The sequence below is a fragment of the Euleptes europaea genome, chromosome 3, assembly GCF_029931775.1.
Source record: "Euleptes europaea isolate rEulEur1 chromosome 3, rEulEur1.hap1, whole genome shotgun sequence".
Lineage (NCBI taxonomy): Eukaryota > Metazoa > Chordata > Lepidosauria > Squamata > Sphaerodactylidae > Euleptes > Euleptes europaea.
In genome coordinates this window covers 108,468,238-108,489,116 of record NC_079314.1, presented here as the reverse complement: position 1 = coordinate 108,489,116, position 20,879 = coordinate 108,468,238, and the positions used below count along the sequence as shown (strand labels likewise).

The window sequence follows — 20,879 nt, the reverse complement described above, 5'->3', positions numbered from 1 at the left end:
TTTAATAAGCATCCCTTCTATTCTTTCATCCAAATCATTTATAAAGATGTTGAACAACACAGGGCCCAGCACAGATCCCTGAGGAACTCCACTAGTCACTTCTCTCCAAGTGGATGAAGAACCATTAACTAGCACTCTTTGGGAACGATCTGTCAACCAGTTGCAGATCCATCTAACAATAATAGGATCTAACCCACATTTTCCCAATTTGTCAACTAGAATACTACGTGGAACCTTATCAAAAGTCTTACTGAAATCTAGATAAACTATGTCTACAGCATTCCCCTGATCCAGCAAGGTAGTAACTTTCTCAAAAAAGGAGATAAGATTAGTCTTGAGAAACCCATGCTGGCTCTTAGTGATCAGATCCATCCTTTCTAAATGCTCAAGGGAGGACTGTTTGATGATTTGTTCGAACACTTTTCCTGGTATAGAAGTCAAGTTGATGGGTCGGTAGTTACCCGGATCCTCCTTTTTCCCCTTCTTGAAGATGGGGACAACATTTGCCCCCCTCTAATCTTCTGGCACCTCACCTGTTTGGCAAGACTTTTCAAAAATAATGGACAGAGGTTCCGAAATTACATCTGCAAGTTCTTTGAGTACCCTTGGGTGCAATTCATTTGGCCCAGAGGATTATGTTTCATTTAAAGAAACCAGGTGTTTGTGCACTACCCCGATGCCAGTTCTAGGCTGCAAATCCCTTCCCTCATCACATGAAGAGGGGTGAGAGCCAGGTGTGCTGCCCAGAGTTCCTTGGAGGGAGGGTGGATAAAAATGTACTATATACAACAGCTCGATCTTGATAGAAGCTAAGCAGGATCGGCTCTGGGCTCTGATTGGATGAGAGACCAACATCTTCATTATCTTCAAGTACTTGAAGGGCTGTCATATAGAGGAGGTGCTGAGTTGTTTTCTGTTGCTCCAAAGGTCAGACCAGAACCAACGGGATAAAATTAAATCAGAAGAGTTTCCATCTACACATTAGGAATAATTTTCTAACAGTTAGAGTGGTTCCTCAGTGGAACGGGCTTCCTCGGGAGGTGGTAAGCTCTCCTTCCCTGGAGGTTTTTAAGAAGAGGTTAGATGGCTATCTGTCAGCAATGCTGATTCTATTACCTTAGGCAAATCATGAGAGGGAGGGCATCGTGGCCATCTTCTGGGCATGGAATAGGGGTCACTGGGGTGTGTGAGGAGGAGGTAGTTGTGAATGTCCTGCATTGTGCAGGGGGTTGGACTAGATGACCCTGGTGGTCCCTTCCAACTCTATGATTCTATGAAGTCCAGGGTAGCTACAGAGAGGCTGCCAATGGCAAATCACTGCTGCTCGTCTCTTGCCTTGAAAACCCCATAAGCCGGCTGCAACTTTATGGCCCTTTCCACCCACCAAATAAAATGACCACTCTCTTCCCGTTTGCAAGCAGGAATTCGCTTTTGTTTAGTTAGATCAGAAATAGCAGTTAAATAAGGAAAATGACCCTCTTGCCAACTTGTGGATGGGGCACTGGAATGGAGAAAGCACAATATCTTCTGTCTTTCCACCCCAGCGTCTTTGGGAGCAGGGGATGGACCCGAAACAGCTGACTAGTGCAGCAGAAGGCATTTGCTGGAAACCTGTGAATGTCAAGGCTGATGGAGAATGTTCTGTGCAATTGTTTGTCAGATTGGGAACCAAAATAGCCCTGCTACAAATTATTTTTTAAGTGACTTGCTTTTGACAAAGCCGCAAGTGGGATTTTATTGCATTGGAAAATCAGATGATAATTGTGTGCTGTTTGGGCATGAATTCCTTGAACATCTGCCGGTTGGGCGGACAGCTTAATGAATTGCCATATTGCTTTGCTAAATATTTGGAGAAGATGAGTTGGGTTTTATGGCTAGTCGCAGTCCAGACCTTGCAGCTCAGTAGACCAAGACTTTAGATCCAAAGAGCTATTTTTGGTCCTCCCAAACCAGATTTAAAAACAACAACATCAAACCTGACTTGCAGACTCTCCCACGTCAGCTCACAGACTGCTTTTGAAAGCCCGGGTAAAGAAGTTCATTACGTAGATTAGGGATGCTTTCAAAATGCTCTTTTTCTAAATTTCTTCTTGGATTTGGGAGCTTTCACATTACCTGGCCTTGTTTTCAAAGTGAAATCAGCACCTTTATTGTTTATTTTCATTTCTGAATTTTGCACATAACTGCGCATGAGTGTGTGGCTGCAGCTTTCCATTCCAGCATGGTGGTGTGGTTAAGAGCAGTGGTTTAGAGCAGCGGACTCTGATTTAGAGAACCGGGTTTGATTCCCCACTCCTCCACATGATCGGCAGAGGCTAATCTGGAGAACCGGGTTGGTTTCCCCACTGCTACACATGAAGTCAGCTGGGTGACCTTGGGCTAGTCACAGCTCTCTTAGAGCTCTCTCAGCCCCACCTACCTCACAGGGTGTCTTGTGGGGAGGGGAAGGGAAGGTGATTGTAAGCTGGTTTGATTCTCCCTTAAGTGGCAGAGAAAGTCAGCATATAAAAACCAACTCCTTCTTCTTCTTCTTCCTCTTCCTCCTTCGCATTGCCTACCCCATGGTGCCAATGTGCATGAGGGCGTCTGTAAAATGCATCCATAAAACACAACAACAACGACGAAACTGAATCTTGGCGTGATTGTGTGCGGCAGTATCTTGCGCATCACACGGCGCTCATGAGCAGAGCAGTGAAGCAAAAGGAACCTTGAAGCCGTCCTGCATTATGATCAGATTGAGATTGCCTGTCATTGTAGTGTTTTAAAGCACGCAAGCCTCGGTAGCACAGAGGGAAGAGAAAGGATGCAAACGAAAGGATGAAACTGAACATGCTGCAAACTGCGCGTGCTAGAATTAAATTTAGAAATTCTCCCGGGTAACGTGGAATTTAGAAGGCTTGGAAAGCAGCACAGCATAACATTCTGAAACAAAAGTTGAATTATTACTTTATTATTTTGCATTTACTTCATTTACATCCCACTTTTCTCTCCAGGCAAGCCCCAAAGCAAACAGCGTCTTCCCCTCTATGAGGTCGACTAGGCTGAGAGTGTGACCCAGGTCACCCAGCGTGCTTCCAAGGCAGAATGAGGGTTCAATCAAACCACTACACTTGCTGGCTCTCAAATGGGGTAGGAGCAATCTGCTCATCCATCCTAGTGCGGTATATGGTGGCGAGCTCCCCCTCACTGGCAGTCTTCAAGCAGCAACTGGACGAACACTTGTCAGGGATGCTTTGGGCTGATCCTGCGTTGTGTGGAGTTTGGACTAGATGGCCTGTATGGCCCCTTCCAACTCTATGATTTTATGTGTATTTGGGGGATCCTGGCCTTGTATTTAAATGGTTCATATGAAGGTGACGGCCGCCAACTTAGAAGGCTTTAAAAAGGAAATGGACAAATTCATGGAGGAATGGGGCTATCAATGGCTACTAGTCACACAAGCCTCGATATGCGACCTTCTCTACCTTTTAAGGAGAATCAAACCAGCTTACAATCTCCTTCCCCTTCTCCTCCCCACAACAGACACCTTGTGAGGTAGGTGGGGCTGAGAGAGTTCAGAGAGAGCTGTGACTAGCCCAAGGTCTCCCAGGTGGTGTCATGTGGAGGAGTGGGGAAACCAACCCAGTTGACCAGGTTAGAGTCCGCCGCTCATGTGGAGGGGTGGGGAATCAAACCCACTTCTCAAGATTAGAGTCCACCGCTCCTAACCACCACCCCACACTGGCTGTCACAATGGCTGCTCGTCCTGATGGACATATGCCAGTACCAGAGGCTGAATGCTTCTTTATATCAGTTGCTGGGGAGCACAGGCAGGAGGATGCTGTTGCAGTCGTCCAGCTTGTGGGCTTCCTAGAGGCGACTGGTCAGAGGCAGGTTGCCGATTCTGTTGTTGCCGGGTTTTCCTTTGTCTCAAGGGCTAAAATCTGCCCGCTTGTCTGTAGCACGCTGTTGAGAAAGAAGGGCAAGGGACCTAGCAACCATTCAGCTTCTCTGCGCTGTGGATAAGAACTCCTCCGCCAAACTGAAGTGCCTTCAAGCGGTGGAAGCGAACTTCTTGTGCCTTGTGAAATACCAAGACGCATTACCGGCCTCGTTTAATCCATCGCTCCGCTTGTTAGGCAGGGTTGCTCAGAAGAGCTTTCCGAGGAGTTTTTAGCATGCCGTTTTTTGAATAGGGAAAGTGTCACCGTGCGTACGTTCCAAACCGGAGTTGCTTTTCAAATGCGGCCCGCTGAGTAATCAAGGGGGTTACCGTAATCTGCAAGGAGTTGAGTCTCTGCAAAGGCGTTAATGGGTAGCTTGTTCGTGAGATGCAGGAATATAAAAACGTATCAAAAAGAAATGGCTTCAAGGCCGGCGAGGAGTGCGAATAATTGAAAAACTCTCTGCTGGGTAAGGTAAAAAGCACAGTACAACGTTTTTTGTAAATAGCATTATAAATGAAACGTTACGAAATGGTGTGTGTGTGAAAGAGAGAGAGAGAGATGGGCTGAGCTATTTGCTAAATTTGGGTTGCCAGCCTCCAGATAGGGCCTGGAGATTTCCTGGAATTACAACTGATCTCCAGACCACAGACCCCCTGGAGGAAACGGCTTCTTTGCAGGGTGGACTCTATGGAGGGGCCGTGGCTCAGTGGTAGAGCCTCTGCTTGGCATGCAGAAGGTCCCAGGTTCAATCCCCGCATCTCCAGTTAAAGGGACCAGGCAAGTCGGTGATGGGAAAGACCCCTGCCTGAGACCCTGGAGAGCCGCTGCTGGTCAGAGTAGACAATACTGACTTTGATGGACCAAGGGTCTGATTCAGTATAAGGTAGCTTCATGTGTTCACTGTACCCCACTGAGGTCCCTCCCCAAACCCTGCCCAGGCTCCACCCCCAAATCTCCAGGAATTTCCCAACCTGGACTCGGTAACCGTATACCAATCACAAGTTTTTTTCCCAAACATCGAAGCACCTCATTCTGTGTGCACTAAATGAGACCAAGCTTTTCTTGCTTGCCTTTGAAAAGACCTAAAATTAACTCTCCGAAATGTACTGGAAATCCTACGTAGAGTTTTGAACACCGAAAGCTAGGTACCCAAGGTTGGGTGGAGAAGGTAAAATGATATAATAGAGAAATATTCTTTTATTGTAAGGCACTTATATCAGGGTTAGGGGGCCTGTGGCGCAGAGTGGTAAGCTGCAGTACTTAAGTCAAAAGCTCTGCTCACGACTTGAGTTCGATTCCAGCGGAAGTCGGCTTCAGGTAGCCGGCTCAAGGTCGACTGAGCCTTCCATCCTTCCAAGCTCAGTAAAACGAGTACCCAGCTCCCTGGGGGTAAAGTGTAGATGACTGGGGAAGGCAATGGCAAACCACCCCATAAACACTCTGCCTAGTAAACGTTGGGACGTGACGTCACCCCATGGTAATGACCCAGTGCTTGCACAGGGGACTACCTTTACCTTTTTTACCTCTATCAGGGTTAAAAGCATTACAGCGTGGTGTAGTGGTTAAGAGCGGTGGTTTGGAGCTGTGGAGTCTGATCTGGAGAACCGGGTTTGATTCCCCACTCCTCCACATGAAGCCAGCTGGGTGACCTTGGGCTAGTCACAGTTCTCTTAGAGCTTTCTCAGCTCCACCTACCTCACAGGGTCTCTGTTGTGAGGAGGGGAAGGGAAGGTGACTGTAAGCTGGTTTGATTCTCCCTTAAGTGGTAGAGAAAGTTGGCATATAAAAGCCAACTCTTCTTCTTCATCTTCTTTGTCTTCATCATCTTCTTCTTCTAAACCAAGGCACAATGACAACTCATAAGGTTGGTAGACGTAAACCACACACCGTACGCGTTTCAGCCTACAGGCCTTCATCAGTGGTCAAATAAAAGTCCATTGAATGCCCACACAAGTAACATACAAATGTATCACCATGTATAGATAACTTTATACAAGCCCAGGCATGCATATAGGATGTACACCAAATTTCAAATCAGAACTCCCTCTAGGTAGAATACCTGTAAGTTGTTCTACACTGGGCTGTATTTGTCTCTCACACAGAGTGGGCATACAAGTATCAACCTGGTAAAGCTGCTGTGTCCCCAGCTTTTGGTTTTTGGAGGCTGGGTTTCCTCCCCCCTTTTTTTTGTTTGTTGAGTTTTGAACTCCCCCCAGCAGCTCCGTATACAATTAATTGTTAGAGTGCCGGATGAAAACGGAAGGGACCTGATTTCGAATCCTACCACTCTAGAAGAAGAAGAGGAAGAAGATTTGGTTTTTTATACCCTGCTTTTCTCTACCAAAAGGAGACTCAAAGCAGCTTACAATCACCTCCCCCCGCCCCCCGCATAACAGACACCTTGTAGGTAGGTGGGTCTGAGAGAGTTCAGCGAGAACTGTGACTGGCCCAAGGTCACCCAGCAGGTTTCACGTGGAGGAGTGGGGAAGCAAATCCAGTTCTCCAGATTAGAATCCGGTTCTCTAGGTTAGAGTCTGCCGCTCTTAACCACTACACCACCACACACCGAAAACTAGTACTTCGAGGCTTCCCCTTGAAGTGCTAGTTTTCTCTGTGCAGGGAGTTCTTTTGAGACAACAGGGAACATCCATTCCACTCCACTGAGATGCATTCTGGAGGGGGTGAATCCATATGTATCCTGGAAACAGATCCTTTTGAGTCTGGATCGGTCATCTCTTACTCTTCTCCATCAAAAATGGAGAAGAGCAACTCTGAATCTTTGGACTGGAGATTGTTGGAGTATGGCTTGGATCCAACCCTGATATCAAAATCTGAATGAAAAGTCTTTTATAGTGTGTATGGGGGGGGCAGATGAGTGGTATACCCCTGAACTGCCTGCCCAACGGTGCAATTCCATACATGGCTACTCCTGTTTGATAATCACTGCTTTCGGTGGGTTAAGTCTGGAGTAAGTCTGCCTAGGACGGCATAGGATTTGCCAGCAGATGCCAAGCCTTTTGAAAATGATCAGTGCATAGGCCGTCCTCCTCACTGTCTCTTGGTGTTCTTTCTCCCAGGCCTGGCTTTGGAAATCACAATGACATGGTGAAGCCAAAGAGAGGACTGAGACATTTATCCTCAACTCCGGCTTGGGTAAACCCGTGAAGTTGCCTCCAGACTCCCCGGGTTCCTCACCATGGCTAAGAGCGCCGAAGTGAAGCTGGCCATCTTCGGCAGGGCAGGAGTCGGAAAGTCAGGTACGTCGGCTTTCTCCATTCCCTTTTGCGTTCCTTTCTTTGATCCTGTTTGGGGGGAAAGCATTTTTTGCAAGCGGAAGGCGATTCTAGGTGGGTGAACATCCAGATGTGATAGTGGCTGATAAAACTCTTGTGGCGTTATGTGTTCTCTGCAAGAGATGCATTCCTTTATTGGTGTACAAGGTACTAGGGGGTACTGAGTGATCTTGTGGAAACTACGTGGGTTGGGGCAGTGTCTGGACGGGAAACCTGGTAGCTCTGTATAAGCCAACACAAGGAGCCGTTCCTTTCTAAAAAGTTGGGTTGCCACTCAAGTGGATTTGGAAGTCTTGCTTTCATCCTAGACTGTGAAATGTGGTTGTGGTTACTTGGATTTGAGAGTCAAGGTGTGGGAACGGCTCTTGCTAGCCTGAACCGCTTCACACTGAAGGCCTCGGAGGACTATTTCAAACAATCCCTGATGTTAGAAACCTCTCCTCAACAAAGATACTTTGTGAAGACGAAAACTAGGCTGAAACCCTTCACCTGGTGTACGTTTTTGAGGTGCTGAGATTTTTTTTTTAATAAGGAAAATCGAACATGGAACTCTCCTACCGACACTCTGATGTGGTATAGATCAGTCATATTTACATCTCTTATACACTTTCCTGGGTATAAGCCACACTGAATATCATTGAACATAGATCTGCATAGACCTACTTTATCTTGCTTTCTGTGTAATCTACTTCTATGTACCCATGCCTGTTGAAAATCGGACTATGCCAACATCACTTGGTGATGATGATCCAAACAACCCATGGCCATTTGCCCCCTGTTGAACATCCCTGCTTTTATTCTGGTTGATCATGTGCACCCCTGAGCATCATTATTGTTTCTGTAGTGCCATTAATGTGCATGAATATTAGAAAATCCCCGCTTACCGTCCAAACGCATAATACATGCCATGCATGGGATCAAGATGTTCAGACGCTTGCTGTTTGCTAAAGCATGAAACCATCTTAATGGTGTGAATGGAGTCTGGAGAAGAGGAGGTTGAGGGGGGACTTGATTGCTCTCTTTAGATGCATGGCGATCTAAAAATATTACAGCTTCAACAAAATATGGCAGGGAGCTGTTCCTATTGGCAGCAGAGGATAGGGCACGCAATAATGGGTTTAAATTGCAGGAGGAATGGTACCAGCTGGATATTAAGGAAAACATTTTTACAGTAAGAGTTGTTCAACAGTGGAATCAGCTACCTAGGGAGTTGGTGAGCTCCCCCTCACTAGCAGTCTTTAAGCAGAGGCTGGACAAACACTTGTCAGGGATGCTCTAGGCTGATCCTGCATTAAGCAGGGGGTTGGACTAGATGGCCTCCATGGACCCTTCCAACTCTATGATTCCATTCTATTCATACTACTAGCTTGTCTTTAGCTAGTGGGAGGGAAGCTGAATGCTGAGGATTTTCAGGCAGTTACCGTGCGTCTAGAGGTTGTGAGAAGTGACTGAACTGGGTTGCGCTGAAGGATCTGCAATCTCTTGTTTCTATAAAGAAGTTGTCGGAGAAGGGGTTGAACAAACACATGCAACCTTAGACCACCAAGCCAAAGGCAGCCGCTTATTGTGGGTTAGGACTCGAAGGCCATTTATTCATGGCTGTTTCCTTGCGGTCCCCTGCTGACTAATTCAGGGCTTTGCTTGGATTATGCTTGCATTTTCCCACCGCCAGAGGTTGCCTTGCTCTCCCTGTGTATTTCTGCGCACTTTGGCCACGTTTTCTGGATTCGTGCTTAGCCAGCATCTGGAAAACGCGCGGAGATGCACGGGGAGAGCGAGGTGACCTCTGACAGTCAGAAAATGCAAGCATAGGAGAGCCAGCGTGGTGGTGTGGTTTACAGCGGTGGACTCTGATCTGGAGAACTGGGTTTGATTCCTCACTCCTCCACAGGAAGCCTGCTAGGTGACCTTGGGCCAGTCACAGTTCTCTCCGAACTCTCTCAGCCCCACCTCTCTCACAAGGTTTGTGTTGTGGGGAGGGAAAGGGAAGGCGATTGTAAGCCGCTTTGAAATTCCTTAAAGGCAGAGAAAAGCGGGGTATAAAAACCAACTCTTCTTCTTCATTATACCGTGCTGAGGTTCCTCCCCTTTCCAAACCCTGCCCTCTCCAGGCTTCACCCCCCAAATCTCCAGGAATTTCCTAACCTGGAGCTGGCAACCCAAGTCACAGCTCCTGCCTCCTGGAGGAGAGAAATCCTTCCCGCTGCCTGAAGAAAGCGGAGTGGCATGAGGCGAGCTCAGCTCTGTGGAGTGGCTTTATGTTATCTTAACCTTGGAGTGGTTTCATAAATAAATTAATAAAATATGTTCAGCGAGGTCGGCATGACTCTTTGGAACGACCCAGCTTTGCAACAATTCTCTTGAGTTATGGCGTTATCCTTTTGGACCTGAAGGGGGTATAGAGAGAAGGGCTGTGATGTTACTGTGGACGCAATAGCTCCCTGCCTACTGCTCTACATGTGAAAAACAGTTTTGAATGAATACTCTACCAATGAAGGGCCTGAGCCTGTGAGAAGGGGAACGGTGTTAGCGCAGGCATTTCCAGAAGAAGAAGAAGTTGGTTTTTTATGTGCCGATTTTCTCAGCTTACAATCACCTTCCCTTCCCCTCCCCACAACAGACACCCCGTGAGGTAGGTGGGGCTGAGAGAGTGTGACTATCCCAAGGCCACCCAGCTGGCTTCATGTGGAGGAGTGGGGAAACAAATCCAGTTCACTGGATTAGCCTCCGCCGCTCATGTGGAGGAGGGGGGAATCCAACGTGGTTCTCCAGATCAGAGACCACTGCTCCAAACCACCACTCTTAACCACTACACCATGCTGGAAAGAGTCGGTCCATGACTAACTCTCTGTAACAATACGGAGCATGTATATAGCACTTTGGAAACTGGAAATATTTTTCACAAACGTCTCCATAATTATGACACCAGTCTTGTGAGGTAGGCCAGCATTATTATCCCAGTGTTGCAGATGAGGGACTGGAGGTTGGGGGGGGGATCTCAAGGCTCCCCAACCTTTTTGAGCCTGTGAGCACCTCTGGAATTCTGACACAGGGTGGTGGGCGCAACCACAAAACGCCTGCCGTGGGAGATGGCGCCAGACAAACACACACACGAAGCCCAAGTGTAGGGCAGAAACAAGAGTAATTTAAAAAATACACTGGGAACGAGGGGTGAGAGAATTAAACCAACACTGCAGTAGCAGCTGCCATTGAAACATTTTAATAGTATACCCAGCCAATCGGGTGCCCCACCTGTCCCCACCCACTTTCTAAAAACACTTGACAGGCGTCATGATGTCAACAGGTGCTATGGTGCCCATGGGTGCCATGTTGGGGACCCCTGTTCTATCTTGTATATTTGTACGCTGTCCTTCTCCCAAGGATTACCAAGTAGCTTATATGGTTCTCCTTTCCCTATTTTCCTGGCAGAGAGGGAGCTTAAACCAAGGCCTTCCAGTTCCTTAGCCAACACGCTAGCTGTCACTCCACCCTGCCTCTCCATGAGCTGGTGGCGATGGCGTGCTTTCGACCAGAGATTTGGGGGAAAGAGGAAACCCTGCAGACCTGGAGGGAGGAAAAAACCTCATCTATCAAACTGCAGTGTCATCTTGAACAACAGCTCCTTTACTGGCAGAAGGCCTTGTCGTCCGTGATTAACAGGACATTGAATAGCTAGGCTGGATGTGTCCCCGTTCTGCCAGAGAACCTGCTGAGCTGTTGTCTGTCACAGTAGATGGGGGTCCCCGACCTTTTTGAACCCACGGGCACATTTGGGATTCTGACCCGCCATGATGGGCGCAGCAACAAAATGACTACTGTAATACATGTTTTGCAATTTATTTGAACCTTGGTTGTTACTACTGTTTTGTATAATTTTGGAGTAGCTACAATTTACTAGATAAAGGCCATGTAACCTCTGGTAACCTCTATTTCTATTCCTTGGCTCCATCATCAACCAAAAGGGAGACTGCAGCCAAGAAATCAGAAGGAGATGGAGACTGGGAAGGGAAGCCATGAAGGAGCTAGAAAAGTCTCTGACGTGTAAGGATGTGTCACTGACAACCAAGATTAAGTTAATTAATGCCATTGTATTCCCTATTACTATGTGTGGGTGTTAAAGGTGGACATTGAAGAAAGCTAATAGGAAGAAAGTAGATTCCTTTGAAAAGTGGTGTTGGAGGAGAGTGTTACAGATACCGTGGACTGCCCAAAAAACCAATCAGTGGGCTACAGATCAAATCAGGCCTGAACTGATCTTAGAAGCTAAAATGACTAAACAGAGGCTATTGTATTTTGATCACATTATGAGAAGACAAGAGTCACTAGAAAAGACACATGAACACATGAAGCTGCCATATACTGAATCAGACCCTTGGTCCATCAAAGTCAGTATTGTCTACTCAGACTGGCAGCTGCTCTCCAGGGTCTTAGGCAGAGGTCTTTCACATCACCTACTTACCTAGTCTCTTTAACTGGAGATGCCGGGGATTGAACCTGGGACCTTCTGCTTGCCAAGCAGATGCTGTACCATTGAGCCATGGCCCCTCCCAAGACAGTCATGCTAGGTAAAGTTGAGGGCAGCAGGAAAAGAGGAAGACCCAACAAGAGATGGATTGACTCAATAAAGGAAGCAACAGCCCTCAATTTGCAAGATCTGAGCAAGGCTGTTAGAGATAGGACATTGATTCACAGGGTCACCATGAGTCAGAAGCAACTTGATGGCATTTAACACACACACACACACACACGCATGCACAACCTCTGGTGAGTTGCACATTTTTTCTGTCTTAGATATCGACCAAGAATCCTCCAGCTTTCTTGTCTTCCCTTTCCGATCTCTCAGAGCTTCTTTTCCACAGGCCTGATATTCCCTTTGGGAACCGGGAGTCTCTAGCTTCTGAAATCTGCCACTGGAGAGTCTCCTTGGAGCAGTCTGGGGCCTGGGCATAATGGATGTCCTCGGCGCTCGGTCTTAGTGGGTAGTGTGGTCTGATGCGCGAGCTTCTCCCCCACCCCCTGCTCTGCTGGGTTTCACCATCAAAGGCAAAACCCTGCTTAGCTCAACGCTGTCTGAAGGAGAGCACGTCTGGCCTTCATGACACATGTGGTATAGACTGCTTGCAAACATCTTCCTTCTCTGTACTGGCCAGACAGCTAGAAATCCATGCCAAACAGTATCAGCCAAAACGTTAGCAAGAATAGGCTTGATCCACGGTAAAGAACAAAACACACACAGCAATAAATAATAGGATTGTGACTGCCAGAAGTCCCTGCCAGGGTTTTCTACTGGCTTTGCTCTTCTTTTGCTCATCCACATTAATTTCTTTTTTTGCCCTCGAGTCAGACATGGGTCTTAGACCTTCACTGATGCATCTGTCTCTCTGCAAAGTTAAAAGACACACTGGACAATCCTAAGCAGACTTAGAAGAACGGGCTTAGAAACATGGTGTCTCTCTGTTTAGGATTGCTCGGTAGGCCAAACAGTTGAATATCCTGAAGCAATTCCTCATCTTGGTGCTTCTTCCAGGCTCGGGGCAAAAGGAAAAATTGATCTTTTGAAAGGTCCGTCTGGATATGGTTTTTTTGGGAAAGGGAGTGAGCAGGAATAGTTTGTGTATCATAGAGCAGGGAGTCTTCAATCCATGGCGCTAGAGTAGGGTTGCCATTCCTGGATCTGTGGGGGTAGAGCCTGAGGGTGGTGTTTGGGAAGGGGAGGGAGCTCAGCGGCAGAAGAAGAAGAGCTGTTTTTTATATCCTGACTTTCTCTACCACTTAAGGAAGTGGCTCAAACCAGCTTACAATCACCTTCCCTTCCCCTCCCCACAACAGACACCCTGTGAGGTAGGTGGGGCTGAGAGAGCTCTAAGAGAGCTGTGACTAGCCCAAGGTCACCCTACTGGCTTCACATGTAGAACTGGGGAAACCAACCCGGTTCACCAGATTAGCCTCCGCCGCTCATGTGGAGGAGTGGGGGAATCAAACCCGTTTCTCCAGATCGGAGTCCACCGCTCCAAACCACCGCTCATAACCACTATGCCACACTGGCTGTGATGCCATAGAGATCACTCTCCAAAGCTGCCATTTTCTCTAGAGGGGCTGATCTCGGTGGTTGGGAGATCAGTTGTAATGCTGGGAGAATTCCAGGCCTCTCCCGGTGGCTGTCAGCCCTACTGTAGAGCTTGTTGCTGAGGAATGCGTGGACAGATCCCACAGGGCAGGGCAGTTTCCATAGAACTGTGTTTATTCCCTCTCTCGTAATACTGTGCTTTTCTCCCTCATAAAGAGTTCCGCAGGGCCTGCAGGACTGAGCTCTATAAAATTGTGCATAGTATGGAGAAAGTGGACAGGGAGAAGCTTTTCTCCCTCTCACATAATGCTAGAACGCGGGATCACCTGCTGAAGCTGGAGGGTGAGAGATTCCAAACAGATAAAAGGAAGTATTTCTTCAACACAACGCATAGTTAAATTGTGGAACTCCCTGCCCCAGGATGTGGTGATGGCTGCCAACTTGGAAGGCTTGAAGAGGGGAGTGGACATGTTCATGGAGGAGAAGGCTATCCATGGCTTCTAGTCAAAATGGACACTAGTCATGATGCCTACCTATTCTCTCCAGGTTCAGAGGAGCATGCCTATTATATTAGGTACACTGGAACACAGGCAGGATAATGCTGTTGTCTTGTTTGTGGGCTTCCTAGAGGCACCTGGTTGGCCTCTGTGTGAGCAAACTGCTGGATTTGATGGACCTTGATCTGATCCAGCAGGGCCTTTCTTATGTTCTTATGTTTTTGTTACAAGGTTTACCACAAGTTACGACCATTGTCAAAGGGAGAGGCACGTCTGTGAACAAGTGTTAGACATGGGCCTGAATGTCCTGATGGATTTCAACACCTGCTTTTATGCGTCCCATTTCACAGCGTTGAGTGGGAGACATAAGGAGTACCTGTGGCAAGCGCATGCATTGCACACTGGCGTGAAAGAGCCTTTAAATAGATTGAAACTCTACAATACACTCCCAAGAGTTGAGAATAATGGGGAGAGGGGGGCACAGAGAGAGAGAGAGAGAGAGAGAGAGAAACTGAATCAAGTTAATGCATTGAAGTAATTGGCTTCATTATTTAGTTAAAACATGCATTATAGCGCATGGTAGAGAACTGGCTGCGGAACCCTCTGCATTATTCACTAATTGCATGGTGTGGGTGAAAATTGCTGTTTGTTCCTCCCTTGGGCAAGTAAGTATAGACCATCCCTTAATTGATTTCTTAATTAAAGGGGATTTGCCTTTAGTGAAAGAGTGCGGCCAGTGGAGGACTCTGGGCTGGAGTGAATTTGGCGATCTCCCTCTCTTTCAGCCCTCACACGTTTTCTAATCCTTTGGCCTTCTTGAACGTCCTTAATTAATTTCGCCGTTTTGACTCGGTTCTTGGCCGCTTGTTATACAAGTGCGACATTGTTTAACAACTGTAAAGAAGCACTTTGGGTTGGCACCATTCATTCTTTGGATCTCTTGCCTTGGTCAGGAGTGCATTTAAGGAGTCTCAAAGTGGCTTAAAATCACCTTTCCTTTCTCTCCCCACAACAGACCCCTTGTGAGGTAGGTGGGGCTGAGAGAGTTCGGAGAGAACTGTGACTGGCCCAAGGTCAACCAGCAGGCTTCATGTGGAGGAGTGGGGAATTAAAGCCGGTTCTCCAGATTAGAGTCCACCGCTCTTAACCACTACACCACGCTGGCTTTCAGAGAAACCTATGTAACCTTACTGCCAAGCCCAACTGGTCGTGTTTAGGATCCCTGAAGTGAGAGAGTTGGAAATATGTATGGATTACAGATGGTTATTTTTTGTAAACTTGAAAGCTTCTATTACCTTATAGCCCACCTCCCTAAATAGGTAGGAGTTTTCTTAAGTATATTCTACCCCTCTCATTCAGCCCTCTCCTGTCATATTCTTAGTAATAGTAGCCAAATGGGGAGTTATTTCTCAGATCCTTTAAGCATCATGAAAGTTACAGAGCCCTTGAAAAATCCGCCCTAATGTCCATTTCACATGGTATAAAGTATTCAGCCCTGACCATCCTAGTTTCTATTTTTTGGGTATCTCACGTTGCTTTTTGTTCCCTCAGTTTAGATGCTGTTGTGGCTTGTTTATTTTACACCGTTTTGATTCCATTTATACACCACTGATGTGCAATCGATGCAAAAATAACGTGGAAAAATGTATAAATATCATGAGAAAAAATTGTTATTGGTATCCAGTGTTTACTTCACATGTAAAAGGTAAAGGTAAAGGTCCCCTGTGCAAGCACCGGGTCATTCCTGACCCATGGGGTGACGTCGCATCCCAACGTTTTCTAGGCAGACTTTTGTTTTACGGGGTGGTTTGCCAGTGCCTTCTCTTTACCCCCAGCAAGCTGGGTACTCATTTTACCGACCTCGGAAGGATGGAAGGCTGAGTCCACCTTGAGCCGGCTACCCGAAACCAACTTCTGTTGGGATCGAACTCAGGTCGTGAGCAGAGTTTGGACTGCAGTACTGCAGCTTTACCACTCTGCGCCACGGGGCTCTTTACTTCACATGAGGGAGAAGCAAAATTGACTTGCACCACTAGGGATGAGAAATTCATTAGCATCCTTATTCCCATTCATAAGTCACTTTTGCAAAGGTGGGGCTGCGTAACTGGGTTCCTTCTGTATTTACACTGAGCTGTTTTGAATCTCTCCCCCTCCAGCTTCAGCAGATGACCCCGCGTTTTAGTGTTATGAGAGAGGGAGATCAGGGTGGGAGCTGTTAAAATTGAGCCTTGTTCTGCCGTGCCTCCTTTCTGTCTAGCAATGATTAAGTGTTGTCAAATTGCAAGTGACTTGTGGCAGCCCCTCTTGGGGTTTTCAAGGCAAGAGATGAGCAGAGGTGGTTTGCCATTGCTTTCCTCTGCATAGCAACCCTTGTCTCCCTTGGGGGTCTCCCATCTCAATATTAACCCTGGCCACCCCTGCTGATCTTCCAGGTGCTGATGAGCTCAGGCAAGTCTGGGCTATTCAGGGTGCTTTCTTTCTGTCTCAGTTTTGCTAAACAAAGGTGCAGCCCCTTTCTATTAGGGAGTAAGATGCTAGCCTCCGAGGACTGCATATGCTCCCCTGCTTCGTAAAAACCTGATGGTTTAGTTAATTGTTATGATGGCCTGCATCATAGAATCATAGAGTTGGAAGGGACCATTAGGGTCATCTAGTCCAACCCCCTGCACAATGCAGGAAATTCACAACTACCTCCCCCCAGTGACCCCTACTCCATGCCCTGAAGATGGCCAAGATGCCCTCCCTCTCAAAACCTCTCATTATGTTGTCCTCTGAAAACTGATCTACAAATTGGTAAGTTATATTTCTTCTAATATTGTTGATAATGGTCTTTTATGCATGGCTGTTTCCCTCGCCGTCACCCCTCCAACGCCTTTGGGTCTTTGTGCTTATTATGCATGCCTTCGCTCCCCCCCTGCATTTCCCTGCGTTTTGCTCGCGTTTTCAAGGACCTGTTTTATCGCGAATTTGAAAACGCAGGGGGAGAGAGAGGCGACCTCTGACGGAAACAGCATGCATAATCAAAACAAAGACCTGAAGTCCTCGGAGGGGTGACTGCGAGGGAAACAGCCATACATGATAGTTTACTGTCAGGGCCCAGTTGTGAAGATCTGTTTGTTTCAGCAGGCTTTTTGGTGCTAGTGAATTTCCTGTAATTTTTTTGTCTCCCGTTTAACTGTTGTCCCTTTGCCTTTAGAGTCATGGTTAAAGGTTGGGCAGGACATTTTCTGAGTAAATTTTCTGAGTGTTCTGAACCTTCGGGTTTTCTGTCATCTTAGGATTGTAGGTTATTTATAGGACAGTTTCACATATGCATATATCTTTTTCTGAAATTCCCTTTTATTGGATGACTCCCGGCTGAATATGTAAACTGACTCCTTTGAAGAGGTCATTTGTAAGTTCTGTCTGTGATGTATCTTGTAAGCTGTTTCACATGCGCTAGCCGTTGTCTGGTCGCGGTTTTCCCCATTTCACTGTTGAGTCAGCACCTTTTCTCATATTACAGCAGTTGATGAAATCTTTAGGAGCCGACTGAGAGACCCAAGCAAAAGTTTGGAATCTGTGTCTGGTGCAAACTCTGCTCCCAGATCCTACTCTGACACTTTAACCCACTGGTTCCCAACCAGGGTCCGTGGACCCCCAGGGGTCCGCGAGAACTAAATTAAGGTCCGCAAAACAAAGTTATAAACCCATAATAAATTAATATTTTCAATTAAAAGTTCTCTATTATAAAATATATATATTCAAATATTATTCTAAGTTTAATGTTTAACTAACAGCTATGATTAAAGTTTATTTTCAAATTCTCGGAATTTTTATTTTGAACCTTGGGGTCCCTGCACCGAACAAAAAAGTCCTAGTGGTCCCTGGTCAAAAAAAGGTTGGGAACCACTGCTTTAACCACTACAGCACACTGGACAAAATCTGGCTTCCTAACATACCCTCACAGACGTGAAGGCAAGCAGGGTACAACCTTTTCAAATCAGCATCAGTCGCAAAGTAGCGGGTAGGAGATGCAGCGACGGTCCCTGGCCCATTACTGGTCCTAATGGTGTTATTGGGCCACGCTTGGAAAAAGACTTGTGCCAGACGGTAATACATAGGCTAACTTTATAGGGAACTGGACCACCGACCACCTGACCAGTAGAAGCCAATCAAGAACGTGGTCCAAAAGACGATTCTCAAAGAGGAGCAAGATTCTCCCCTCCCAGCTGTCATCGCTGATCACAGTTGAGTCACGTCGCTTTGATCGCAAGCTCTCTGTCTTTTCTTGGGAACAGCAGAAGTGTTTGTATGCATTTGATATGGAGCTCTCCCTGTGTTATTCTTTAACACTTCAGGAAACAGGCTGCCGCTTTAAATTTATGACACGGCCAAACCCCGATGTTTATAAATTGTCAGGTCGGTCTCTACGGAGGCGACCATTTCTCTTAGCAACTTGTCTGCTTGTGATTCAGCTGCACACAAACGTCGTCCTTCACAAAGACATCTCTTCTCCCCCATTTTTCCTGTTCTGGGTGTCCTTTTAGGTTATTTGAATCGATCGGGTTACAATAAATTCCAATTTGAGAATGTGATCGAATGTTTTCAGAAGAGGGGGGGGGACCAAGTTCTCCATTAAACGGCCTTTGCTCCAGGATGCCCTGCAGTTATTATTTTGTATTATATTTGTCTTGAAGATACTGTGATCTACAGTTAGGGTAGCCAGCCTCCAGGTGGGGCCTGGAGATCTCCTGGAATTACAACAGATCCCCAGATGACAGAGATCCGTTCTCCTGGGGAAGATGGCTGCTTTGGAGGGTGAACTCTATGGCATTTATACTTTACCGAGGTCCCTCCCCTCCCCAAACCCTGTCATCCCCAGCCTCTACCCCCAAATCTCCAAGAATTTTCTAATCTGGAGTGGGCAACCCTATTTGTGTATGTGTTAAGTGCCGTCAAGTTGCTTCTGACTCATGGCAACCCTATGGATCAATGTCCTCCAAATCATCCTATCTTTAACATTGCTGAGGTATTGCAAATTGAGGGCCGTGGCTTCCTTTATAGAGTCCATCCATCTCTTGCTGGGTCTTCCTCTTTTCCTGCTGCCTTCCACTTTTCCTAGCATGACTGTCTTTTCCAGTGACTCCTGTCGTCTCATGACGTGACCAAAATACGATAGCCTCAGTTTAGTCACTTTAGCTTCTAGGGTCAGTTCAGGCTTGATTTGATCTAGAACCCACTGATTTGTTTTTTGGGCAGTCCACGGTATCCGTAACGCTCTCCTCCAACACCACATTTCAAAGGAATCTACTTTCTTCCTATCACCTTTCATCACTGTCCAGCTTTTACACACATATATAGTAATAGGGAATATTATGGCATGAATTAACTTGATTGAACCCCACCTACAGTATATGTATATTAAGGTGCTTTCTGTGAATTCAGCACAAGAACAGAACTTCTGTATTTAAACTGCATGCTGTTCTTTTTTAAAAAAGTCTACAAGATAGTGGTAGTAACTTAGAATGCGTAAGAGAACAAAGACATCTCTGCCTAGCTCGATTTAGGAGCGTAGCCCACGGATTCATTACCTGAAGCTTTCGTTGGCGTAAGCCAGCAATTAAACAATGCTTGAATTAGGACAGGGAAAGTAAGCAGTCCCTTGATGCATCACAGCCAAACCAAAGCTTTCAGAGACTTCGAAAAACAATGGCAAAGGGGGTCAGTCACAAAAGAATGGCAGCTAGACCACCTTCTTCCGATTTTAAGGGCCAAACTAGGAAGGATGCTGAATGGATCCATGAATGGATCTGAGCTTTTTAAATGAAACAGCAGATGGGGAGGGCATTGCTCACATCAGGCGAAGAGCGAGATGAATACTTTCTCCATGTGCTTGAGAGCCAGCGTGGTGTCGTGGTTAAGAGCTGCGGACTCTAATCTGGAGAGCTGGGTTGGTTTCCCCACTCCTCCACATGAAGCCTGCTGGGTGACCTTGGGCCAGTCACAGTTCCCTCCGAACTCTTTCAGCCCCACCTGCCTCACAAGGTATCCGTTGTGGGGAGAGGAAGGGAAGGTGATTGTAAGCCACTTTGAGACTCCTTAAAAGGTAGAGAAAATCAACATATAAAAACAAACTCTTCTTTGAAGTCTCACCTAGAGAGGAAGGCCAGCTACAGCCACAGACCGCCAGGGGAGCAGCTATTAAAACACTTTTCCAAGTCCTATTCCATCTTTGACCAACAACATCAGCAACCAATGGGCTCCTGACCAAGGCAAGGGATCCAAAGAATGAACAGCGCCAACCCAAAGTGCTCTTTCAGCCCCACCTGCCTCACAAGGTGTCCGTTGTGGGGAGAGGAAGGGAAGGAGATTGTAAGCCGGTTGAAAATCGGGGTATAAAACCCAACTCCTCCTCCTCCTCCTTCAGATAGAAATTGACATATTTCCTCTGCCCCCCCAGTATTATCAGCTATGGCGAAGAGTGGGACTGTCTTTTTTCAGTCCCAGGAGCTGGGGGGTGGGGTCCCCCTCATTCAAACTAAAGCATTTCCATTGGAGCATTAGGGGGACTGGTAAGCAACTGGTCTTTCCTCAGTCGGCATGTAGTTCCAGTCCTCATTCAGGATTTCCTTCTTCCCAGGAGGTGTGAGGAGGGAGGTATTCCATCTGGCTCCACCTCCAGAAGCGGTCATTTTGGCCTTGTCTCTGCCTCCTATGGTAGCCAAAGGTCTTCACAGCCTTAAGAAGTTTGTGAAAAGGCAAAAAACTTTTGGGATATGATTTATAATGATCTAAGGTTGATAATACAACAGAATATACCTAAAACACCGGAAATGATGTTGTTAAGTATAATACCAGATTCTATAGTGACTCAGGGGTCATTTTTGATACATGCCACCACTGCTGCAAGACTGGCTTATGCAATGAAATGGAAAACTTCTGAGATACCAGACAAGACCGTTTGGATAGATAAAATGATGGAACTGGCCGAAATGGCAAAATTAACGGCATTAATAAATCGAAAAGAAAATACTGAATTTTTGGGAGAGTGGGAGGCATGGACAACATATTGTGTAACTTAACTTAAATTGGGAAATATCAAGGGATATGAATT

General features: G+C 46.6%; 1 protein-coding gene across 1 annotated transcript in view; it reads left to right on the top strand.

Annotated features, from left to right (window-relative positions):
- Window positions 1–7,096: 7,096 nt before the first annotated feature.
- The window catches only part of RERG (RAS like estrogen regulated growth inhibitor), a 105,008-nt gene continuing 91,225 nt past the window's right edge, over window positions 7,097–20,879 (top strand). Inside the window, exon 1 of the mRNA XM_056847350.1 lies at window positions 7,097–7,183. Within this exon, the coding sequence (XP_056703328.1) occupies window positions 7,123–7,183 (61 nt within the window). The 5' untranslated portion in view covers window positions 7,097–7,122. The remainder of the gene's footprint in view (window positions 7,184–20,879) is intronic.